This window comes from Juglans microcarpa x Juglans regia, chromosome 3S, assembly GCF_004785595.1.
Source record: "Juglans microcarpa x Juglans regia isolate MS1-56 chromosome 3S, Jm3101_v1.0, whole genome shotgun sequence".
Lineage (NCBI taxonomy): Eukaryota > Viridiplantae > Streptophyta > Magnoliopsida > Fagales > Juglandaceae > Juglans > Juglans microcarpa x Juglans regia.
The window spans coordinates 22,389,055-22,399,537 of NC_054599.1; the positions used below are offsets into that span (position 1 = coordinate 22,389,055).

Sequence of the window (10,483 nt, forward strand, 5' to 3'; positions counted from 1 at the left end):
ATTTCATGAATAACAATCACGAGACATCTTCCAGAATAGTTTTCCAATTGGCAGCAGAACAGAGTCCAATGCCACGCTGAAACTTTTAAGGGTACGGATAACCCAAACACCACCACAGAAAGCACGATCTGAAACTTCATTTCTCGTTTCCAAATTCAAAGAATCCTCATGAGTCCTACTTTAACACACCGCCAAAAAGAAATCAATTCCTTTCTCACTAATCCAATCGAGAATCGACGAATAAAGAAGGAAAAGGGGCAGGTCGCTCAGAAATTTTTAATTATACAAACTAAGATTATACACAATAGCAGTGGAAGAAGAAGAAGAAACTGACCCGGGGATCTTATCGACCTCGAATTCGACGCCGTCCCTGGCCAAAACGAACAACTCGTTGACGAAAGGAACCGGCATCCTATTAGGAAACAGCTGCGGGTTGATGATCAAAGCGAAGAAAACCACGAACGCTGCCAACTAACTATTGCAGGAGAAAGCAGAAGATTCGACTACGTTCCATCCTTGCCGCCACCGAATGAAGCGAACACGTACTTGAACACGTACCTGCAATGCCTTCGTGAAGCCATTAGATCCAAGACATCAAAGAGAAGCGTATGAGTTCCAATGGATAATTAACTCTATAACCATTGTTGAAGATATCGAAGATGACGAGCAAGCACTCAAACCGCCAGCATATGACATCTGACATCATTTCTTTGATCCAACTTGGCTTATACAAAGACACAGATGTCGAAATAGGTAACTACTATATGTTAGTTAAATGAGTACTTAAGTGATTAATTATAGTACATATTTTATAGTATGCGTAATAGTAGTAGGTAGCACTTGGTAGTTTTATTTAGTACAATGTAGAAAGAATATAAGAAATGTATTCATAAAAATGTTATAATCTGATAATTCAATTTTAGTTGTAAAAATTCCATTAGATGTATTTATATATATATATATATAATTTGGTATTTTTAATTATTCAAAATAAATAAATAAATATATAAAATAGTACAAACAAAACTCGAGTAATAACTTGACTCGACTCGACTCAGTTCGGAGTCGTTAAAGAGTATAGACAAAGATCGATATATAACTAGACTCGACTCGATCTCGTGTTTGATCAACTCGAGCTTGGCTCGCCATGATGAGCTTTCAATTTGAGCTCAAGTTATTTGAGTCCAACCCGTCTCCATAATCCAAAAACTCAACTCACTTCGGATAGATTACAACCCTACTTCCAAACAAAAGAGAAGTTTTGCTGCAAACTGACAATCAATGTCTTGCGAAGTTGGTAGAGATCTACTGTTGGTTCAGTTGTCCTATGTTATGAGAAAGGAAAACACTAGTCTGCCGCCCCAACTTGACCGCTCCTTTTGACCGCTTGGCAAATTTTTTTTTTTTTTTTTTTACTTAGTAATTAAGGAATTTTTTTAAGTATATTGGTGTATTTTTTTTATTTTTTAAAAATATTTAAATGTATTAAAAAATGTGAAAAAAAGATTAACACGCGGTAAGAGTAAGGCAGCAAAGTAGTCCCACTCTATGAGAAAAATGATATAACCATTGGGGCCCCGATCGATAGTGTGTGCAAAATGTGTAAGAGATGAAAAAAATAAATAAATATGAGATTCATATAAAAAAAATTAATTTTTTAATAATAGACCCTACTCTTTTTTCAAAATAACTGCACGATATTTACACACTCCACGATTGTATGTAACATTACTCAATACACAATCAGTCCACACTATCCGTTCACTTAGCATATTATTATTACGAGAATTTTATTTAAATAATTATAAATTTATAAGCATAATAGATTTGCGGTATTCGCACTGTATCTTTAGCATTTCTGTACCAGCATTGTACGATAGCAAAACCGGTGTATAATCAAATTACAAAAATTTAATTTATTTTTTCAAATTCACAGAAATGATGGTGAAAACCATTTCCTTCGAGAAATCAAGCAAAGATGAGAAGATGCAAGGGTCATCATTATGAGTGATGTTTGTCTACTCGAAACATGCTTCTTTCTTTTATTCCACCTCAGATATAATGTGTAATTTTCCTTTTCCTGTTTGTCTGTAGGCACTAAGACAAGTAAAAGCAATGGGCTGGGAAATACAGCACACGTGGAAGGTCACAGTGATCCATGAAAGAGACTTTTTTTTACGTCACTATCAAATTCATGCAAAGTAGCAATCAGGGTAAATACAGGATAGACAACGGATCAAGTTGTGGTGATTGCAACCTTATGCTGATCAAAGCAAATTGGTCTAAAGCACAATGAAAATGCTATAACATGCCACAACAAAAGCATACATATGCCACCCCACCTACAAAAGTTACAGGAAGGCATCCTTCTCGAGCAGCTTCAGCGCGTCTTGTTGGTTGTTTAACTTAGCAACATCAATGGGAGTCTTTCCATCCATGTTCTGAAGTGTACTGCAGAACGCGGAGGAAAAATAAAATAAAATTTTTGTGCTGCAGATCCAAAAATAAGAAGTAACAAGAAATCAGCCTGTCAAGGATGGAAAACATTAGTAAGTTTTTTACTTACACGGCGGCACCGTTCTTCAGCAGTAATGCCACACACTCCTTCCTTCCATAACCAGCTGCATAATGAAGTGCAGTATTTTTATTCTTGTCCACTGTGTCCACTGTTGCTCCAGCTTCGAGAAGGACCTGAGCACACTTCACCTAAAAGGAATTCAAGAGCATCTGCTCAGACTTGGCCAATTTCTTGTAAAAAATTCGAAAACCCATTTCATTTCACCTCCCCCATTTATCATGAGAGCAATGTCAGTATCCCGATCACTTCGCCTAATTTCTACAACCATTATAACTAATGCAGTCTAGACTCTAAATAGTGAAGAAGTTTTACAATGAGCCCCTAAGCCCAAGCCAATTACAGCAGGTTTTGCTTCGACTCGTTGGATGAGCTCGCAACAAGGGTGTGCCCTACTTCGATACAGAAGCAAACGACAAGAAGCACATAGCTTTTCTGTCATGGTTGCAACAGTTCCAAACCATAGTTAACTACCAAACACTGCTACTGGTGGTTAGATGATGCGCTGATTAGTACAAGCTATAAATGCTGCGATTGCTCTCTCAGTCTGAATGGCAATAACTTTGAGAACAAAGTCCATTAAGTCAGCCAAATAATTAATGCACACATCAAAATCACACCAGTTGGGGTTGGGTTGCCAACCGATTCCACCTCATGGTATATCCTAATAAAAACTCAAAATAAATGTGTAAGGTAGAACAAATCACAATCCTGCAGAATCCGATTCCATGAAATAGAATGTCAGAGATAAATCTCAATCCATTGATCAACAAGTCCAAGTATTTGGTCAGAACCTTAGTTCACTGTTCGGTAAAACGAGAAATACCATTTTCCCATTCATGTGTTTTTTTAAGTATATATCTAAATACTATTATAATTACACCAAATGAAATTGCACACACCTCATAAGAAAAAATATGAAACCAAAGGCATTTATGACAATATCATCAGGACAAACGACAGAAACAGAACATTGAAGCAAATCTGTAATTCCTGACAATATAAAGGGGCATTTTCGAAACATTCGAAAAAATGCAGGTTCCAGAAACCAATTCAACTTCTATCACAATGTAAACTCACTTGGCTTTGGCCCACAATCAGAGCCTTTTCAGGAATGCTAGGGTAGAGTATCACCTTTTCTATTCTCTTTTATTTCTTTTTTTTTTCATTTTAGGATTCCACAGAATCTTCATTCCAAACATCAAGCAGGTACAGGATTCTCAAAATTTACTCATAATCAACTCCCAATTTAGCCATTCCTCATATCAAAACAGTCTGACCATTCTACCTGCTAAGGCTTTAAAAAGCCCCTTGTCCAAAGATATTTAACATTTTTTTAAAATAAGGAAGAGGTCTTACTCATGGGGAAAAGAAAGGAAACGGTAAGAAAACTTGTGAACAATGACATACCTCACCATACCCGCATGCAAAATGCAATGCTGTCCTTCCCTCCGAATCTTCTTCATCCTTGTCAGCACCAGAGGCTAGTGCTTTTTTCAAACCCTAATTGATATACAGAGGGAAGACTTCAATTCTAGCAAATCTGCTAAAATGAATTACCTATAGAAAACAACCTCCAGCATCTTTCTTAGGCAATTCAACACCAAGACAAGGCACCTGATGTAGGATGCTTAATTTTCTTAAAACAGATTGACAAGTATTCTTAATTTCTTTCGTACATTTTACAGGGAATAAGGTGTTAATTTGTCATATCCATTTCTATCTCAAAACTGATCTTGTTCCCCATTAAAATGGAGTTAGAGGTAAGGATATAGATTCAGAATCCACAGAGTTCATATTTAAACTTACCAATAAATGAAAAAAAAAAGGCTTGATTGAGTTCAGTTGAGTTGTACAACTCCTTGCAAGGGAGACACATTGCAAAGGAGATAAACTATTTTTTTAGACAATCCCCACACCAGTAGTCAAATTTTAAAACATTTTTTTAACTCTTCACAACCACACCTCAATCACACTTCCAAACCACACTGACCAACCAAACAGCACCTGAAAGGTATATGAGAAATGGGAGTGCCATACCTCTACATCACCAACACTAGCAGTGTGATGAACAATTGACTCATCCTCATTACCCGGATCTTCAGGTTCATCTGGTACAGAATTTTCAGCTGAAGTGGTTGCATCTCCTGCAACTGCAAGACCCATAGCTTCACCCAACTTCTGTAGAACGTCTTTATCGTTCCAGTACCTGCAATACCAGAATTTTACCCACTCTAAAGAATGAAAGCTTAGGGTCAACCGAATCCAACCACCATACCATACAGCAAGTCCAAAAATATTATAGCACAAGCGTTTAATGATACAATGATATCTTAATATTCCCAACCTCATCATGGCAGCGGGACCACCATTCTCTATCTCTTCTAAAATAGGCTTCAGAGATGGATCTTCTTTGATGCGTGCCATTCGTTCCTCAAGCTGGTCTTTGTTTGATGGATTTGAAAAACTTTCAAGCACATTAGACATTGATGGATCCTAAGAAGAGATAAGACTTAACATCTGACAGATGACACTTTTATAGTGCATTGACAATAATTACAAAATAGGAATAACTTATAATATACAATAAATACCTGCATTAATGAATTACCAAGGCTCTCAGCCATGGTCATAAATTGGGGATTCTGCATAACCTGTTGCATGGTGTTGTAATATTGTTGAGTATCAAACTGTGGGAAACCATCTTCAAGTGATGCACCCTGAAAAGTCTTCTGGAGTTGCTCTGCCATCTGGTTGAAGGAAGGATCTTTTGATATCTGTTCAGCTAATTCCTTAATGCTTGGATCCTGTGTATTTCATGCATTGGATTTTTGTAAGCAAAAAATAGGGGACTTAAATAGATGTTGAAATTTAAGATCAAGTTCAAGGTCAGAGAAGAAATGGGGGAGGGCAGAAGAAGAATCAAATGTTATATCCATATGGCTCTTACACCATTTCACAAGAGAAAACACCTTTAACTTGTAGAACCCTTCCAATTTCCAAAATTCTAGAATTCTGGTGCTTATCAATCAGATTCGAAAAGTGATTTTAAAGGCAATACTTTTTCCTTGGCAGGCAATCCATATTTCAACCATCTGAACATACCAGGGTTCCCTAGAGTGGTTGTACTTTCAGGTGGCCATGTGTCATTCTAAGTGCAGACATCCTATCAATGTATATGGTGCACAAAAGCAGGCCAACACCCAACACTAGATGTAGGTGAGTTGGCTCATAAAGTCTAGCTTGGCATTTTAATAAATGAACTTTAAAACTTGTGGATAGAAAGATTTCAACACACACACACCCATATGGATACAAAACAAATGCATGCATGCCCTTAGACAGCCATCACTAAATTACACATTAAATAGTAATAAAATTAATATTTATAAAATAGAATGAGAGCTTATTAACAAGATAGATAACAAATAATCTGTAAAAAATTCCTTCTCCCACTTAAAATTACAGACAGATCCTCTTTCAAACAAATACAATAATCAAACTAGCGATAAATACAGAATTGCATCCGTCGAAAATCAATTGAACACCATAATCAGAGAAAGAAAACATAAAGGTTATCAACTGCAATAATAATTCCTAACTGCGGGATCTTCATGAATGCACCGTGTAAAATAAACCGTTCAAATAAAACTGACTATGAAAGGCAATAAGAGATACTGTACATTGAGCAGACCAGACATGGCTGAAAAATCGAAAGGATTGTCAGGAATCCCAGCTCCTGGCGGAGAAGTAGGCCCTCTTTGTCCTGTCTGTGATTCCCCGGAGGATGTCTCAGTTTTGGTGTTTTTTTTATCTGTTGAACCTGACTTTGCATCTAAGACGCAACAGACATATGTAAGAGAACTAAACACCTTAAAGCAGTTATCATTTTCCATCTATCAAAAGAATCTAAAATCAAATTACTCGTCAAAAACATCATCACTGACGCTGCGGATAACCCAAGGAAATCCAACAAGCCTTGAATCCCAAAGCAAACGAAAACGAATTTATAAAACACAAAATGAAATACAAAAGGCATAAGTAAAAGCAGCAGCTCACCAGCAGGAAGATCCTTCGAAGACTTAGAGGCCATCGGGGAAGAGGAAAGGAAAACGGAGATGTAACTTAAGATACTCTTGAAACCTTGATAAAGCTGTATCCAAATTCCCAAAACCCTATAGAAGAGCCAACGGAATTGCTCAATGCTTACCACCAGCACCAGCACAGCACAGCACAGCACAGCACCGCACCGATTATATCATATAATACAGCTACACAACCCAATACAAGCCGAGCCTAAGAACACTGTCGTGGGCCATACCAATCTTCATCATTTTGATTTTATTAAACGACCCTCTCGCCTTTGGGCTTTCTTCTAGATAGCTTCAGCGGCTGACCAAATAATGGGCTCAATTATGTCCACCAAGATTGGGCCCTAGGCTTGTGGGCCAAGAACTAGCAACATATTATTAGATTCAAAATAAAATATTACATCATTCATGTAATTTAAAATAATACTATTTGATTTATAAAATTAAAATTTTAATATTTATCTTTTAAATCAAATTATAACATATTTTATCAGGTGTTATCCACACCGAATTTTAAATATAATTTTTCTATTCTTAATCAAATACGTTGATATTTGAGCTTCGGAAAAATAAAGAATCAAGATAATTTAAATTAAGTAAAATCAAGAAGAAAGCTAGGAAAATGGAGGAGATATTTTCATAATTTAGTTATAATATCACGTTGAAAAAATTTAAAAAAAATTATATAGAAACGAGCTTGTATCTTTCTATTTGATTACAATTATTTATATAAATAATCACTTGTGAATAATACAAAAAATATAAATTGTAGTTCGATCGAGATACTAAAAAGTAAAAAAAAACATTATGAACATGTTCACCACATGTGGGGGGCACGTCAATCGATTCACAGGGTTGACTCGTGATTAAAAAAAAAAAACATAAAATAAATTCCAAGCATTTCCGAAAAAATGAAGTCATTGAAAAAAGTAAACTACTTGGAATGTAATCATCCTAGCTAATTGCTAGGATGCTAGCTGCAAGATCCTGGTTTCCGCTTCAAATTCATACATATATACATATATATATATATATATTATATATAAAAGGAGGAGACATCTTTCAAGTTCCAATGGTGGAGGTGTGGAAATGAAGGAAAATATGAAGGAGTAATGGAAGTGAAGGAGGAAATCTGGATCATCAATAGTCAATACTAACGTACAGGTGTTAAAAAGGATAATAGGGTTAACCCCATCTTCACTTCACGTCTATATTTATTTATTTATTTTGTATGTGTGTATTTATGTGACTAACATGCTGATTGCTCTGCAAGACGGCAAAGGAATGAATATACATACATACATACATATATATATATATATATATATATGAAATCAGCCATAAAAAAACAAAGCACTTTCCCGAGTTAAAAAAACATTATTGTTTGTGTTATAAAAAGAGTCACTATACTGATCTGTACGTTGTCCATCGGCTAGAACTTTGGCATCTTTATGCGATTTGCCAAGTTTACGTAAATGGAGAAGGAGAGGAAATCATCGACTGTAGCAGTGTCGGATGTTGGAGCATGGGCTATGAACATTATAAGCTCTGTTGGGATTATCATGACCAACAAGCAGCTTCTGTCCTCTTCTGGTTTTGCTTTCACCTTCGGTCAGTTCCTTTTTTTCTTTTCTTCTTTTGTGTTGTTTCTTTCCCATTTGCCTTTGAAATTGAGTTACAAATAGTAAACATTCATTCTATTTACCTCCTACAATTTGAGATCATGAAATACTACAGCCTGCAATTATGCTAATGGGTGGGTTTGGGACAAAGCTGTGGATAATGTCCAAGAACATGGCACTTAATCACAATCACTTCCTGTAAAAACTGACCCTTGTCTCTGCTTTGCACTCTACAGCAACAACTTTAACTGGCTTCCACTTTTCTGTGACTGCATTGGTTGGTTGGTTGTCTAATGCTGCCGGTTATTCTGCTACATCAAAGCACATCCCGATGTGGGAGCTTCTTTGGTTTTCAATTGTTGCCAACACTTCAATCGCTGGAATGAACTTCAGCCTCATGCTGAACTCTGTTGGATTTTACCAGGCACGCATTTCTTAACAAGTTTTTCTTTTTTTACCCATTTTTCTTGTGGGCAATTAAGTTTGCATACTTGCCTTACTTTTGATCTTTTCTATCTTTTGCTGATCTGGTGCAGATTTCAAAATTAAGTATGATTCCTGTGGTTTGTGTGATGGAATGGATTATTCATGGCAAACGGTATTCAATGGAAGTCAAGATGGCTGTTGCAGTTGTTGTTGTTGGGGTGGGCATCTGTACAGTAACAGATGTGAAAGTTAATGCCAAAGGTTTTCTCTGTTCCTGTGTTGGAGTTATATGTTCATCGTTGCAACAAATTGTGAGTATTACCCAAATTTTGGTTTAGTTTGCTTTGGTGTTACTCTCGTCATGAATTAGGCAAAATAACCTCTAGACGATGATAACTAGAGCATACTATCTCATCTCATCTCATATCAATATTCAAACACCATAAACACAAATACTTTTCAATTTTAAATCTTCGACTTTTTCATCTAATCATTACTTAATTATTACAACTTTTCCAAATTTCCAAACAAAACACAAAAAATAATTTAACTTTTTAAAATCTCAAAACAAAAATTATATTCTAAAAATATTTTAATTTTATAATATTTTTATTCAACTTTTTTTCTCTCATTTTCTAAAACTCCATAAAACATCTTAACTCGAACAATTTCATTACTATTCACAGATCACTTTATCTCACTATCCAAACATCTTAACTCCATAAAACATCTTAACTCAAACCACCGGCATAACATGAATTTGCTCACGCGTCTTGTTCATTACATGCTCTGTGGAAAATGGACAATGTTCCTGCAAGAGCTTAAGATTTCAGTTTTCTCATGTTTGGGTTTGTGGAGACTGGGAACATATATATCTATGTTGTAGAAATCTCTTGGTATCAGGTTGTTTTACAGCAATACCTCCAAGCATTGATCTTTGATTGTAGTTGATTAATGATCTTTTGGAACAGTCGATTGGTTCCTTACAGAAGAAGTACTCAGTAGGCTCTTTTGAATTGCTAAGCAAGACAGCTCCATTACAAGCTCTCTCCCTTCTTGTTGTTGGTCCAGTAATCGATTATTACCTTACAGGAAAACTTCTATCAAATTACAAGCTGTCTTCTGGTGCAATTGTAAGTGCAACCTTTTTTTATATGCACTTAGTTTATCAAAAAAGAGATTGTTACTGATCTTTAGAATATATCTGTGCAGTTTTTCATACTACTCTCTTGCTCTCTGGCTGTATTCTGCAATATGAGTCAGTATCTCTGCATTGGACGCTTCTCTGCAGTCTCCTTCAATGTTTTAGGTCACATGAAAACAGTATGTGTCCTGACATTGGGGTGGATACTCTTTGATTCAGAGTTGACACCGAAAAACATCCTCGGCATGATGCTTGCCGTCATCGGCATGGTTGTGTATAGTTGGGCAGTGGAGGTTGAGAAGCAAGCTGGTACCAAGATCATTGCCATGAAACACAGTATATCAGAAGAGGATTCACACCTTTTGAAGGGGGAAAATGGAGAGGGTCTAGAGAAGGATGTAGAAATTGGCAAGTCCTTGAATAGGCCAACCTTTTCATAAAGCCAAAAAGTACAATTTCTTTAGACATATATGATCAAGAACATGTGTGAGCATGATCTGCAAACTTGTCCATTGAAGATGTTAGTCATCTGTTTTCTGTTTTTTCTTGCACAATTGTTCTTTTATCATTTTGGTAGATGCTAGGAAATGAAGTTTAGGTTGAGTTAAATACTGAACTATATCAC

At 36.0% G+C, this 10,483-nt stretch overlaps 2 protein-coding genes across 2 annotated transcripts; one reads left to right on the forward strand and one right to left on the reverse strand.

Annotated features, from left to right (window-relative positions):
* Positions 1 to 2,152: 2,152 nt before the first annotated feature.
* On the reverse strand, positions 2,153 to 6,835 carry LOC121257454 (ankyrin repeat domain-containing protein 2B). The gene is made up of 8 exons (XM_041158453.1): positions 6,635 to 6,835; positions 6,259 to 6,410; positions 5,170 to 5,382; positions 4,923 to 5,071; positions 4,616 to 4,784; positions 3,986 to 4,078; positions 2,567 to 2,706; positions 2,153 to 2,451 (listed from the first exon to the last, which is right to left on the reverse strand). Exons 1-8 carry the CDS (start codon positions 6,666 to 6,668, stop codon positions 2,352 to 2,354), a joined length of 1,050 nt encoding a protein of 349 aa, XP_041014387.1. The 5' UTR covers positions 6,669 to 6,835; the 3' UTR covers positions 2,153 to 2,351.
* Positions 6,836 to 8,042: 1,207 nt separating this feature from the next.
* Positions 8,043 to 10,480, forward strand: LOC121257453 (UDP-rhamnose/UDP-galactose transporter 3-like). The gene is made up of 5 exons (XM_041158452.1): positions 8,043 to 8,277; positions 8,525 to 8,712; positions 8,825 to 9,025; positions 9,686 to 9,847; positions 9,927 to 10,480. Exons 1-5 carry the CDS (start codon positions 8,142 to 8,144, stop codon positions 10,296 to 10,298), a joined length of 1,059 nt encoding a protein of 352 aa, XP_041014386.1. The 5' UTR covers positions 8,043 to 8,141; the 3' UTR covers positions 10,299 to 10,480.
* The last annotated feature ends 3 nt before the right edge of the window (positions 10,481 to 10,483 follow it).

Bases quoted from the DNA above. Each gene is read 5' to 3' on its own strand.
- LOC121257453 (XM_041158452.1), top strand. From the start codon at position 8,142: ATGGAGAAGGAGAGGAAATCATCGACTGTAGCAGTGTCGGATGTTGGA. The intron at 8,713-8,824 runs GCACGCATTTCT...GATCTGGTGCAG, and splicing joins ACTCTGTTGGATTTTACCAG to ATTTCAAAATTAAGTATGAT. The intron at 9,848-9,926 runs GTAAGTGCAACC...ATATCTGTGCAG, and splicing joins AGCTGTCTTCTGGTGCAATT to TTTTTCATACTACTCTCTTG.
- LOC121257454 (XM_041158453.1), bottom strand. From the start codon at position 6,668: ATGGCCTCTAAGTCTTCGAAGGATCTTCCTGCTG. The intron at 6,411-6,634 runs GTGAGCTGCTGC...GTTGCGTCTTAG, and splicing joins TTCGAAGGATCTTCCTGCTG to ATGCAAAGTCAGGTTCAACA. The intron at 5,383-6,258 runs GTACAGTATCTC...TGAAATACACAG, and splicing joins CCATGTCTGGTCTGCTCAAT to GATCCAAGCATTAAGGAATT.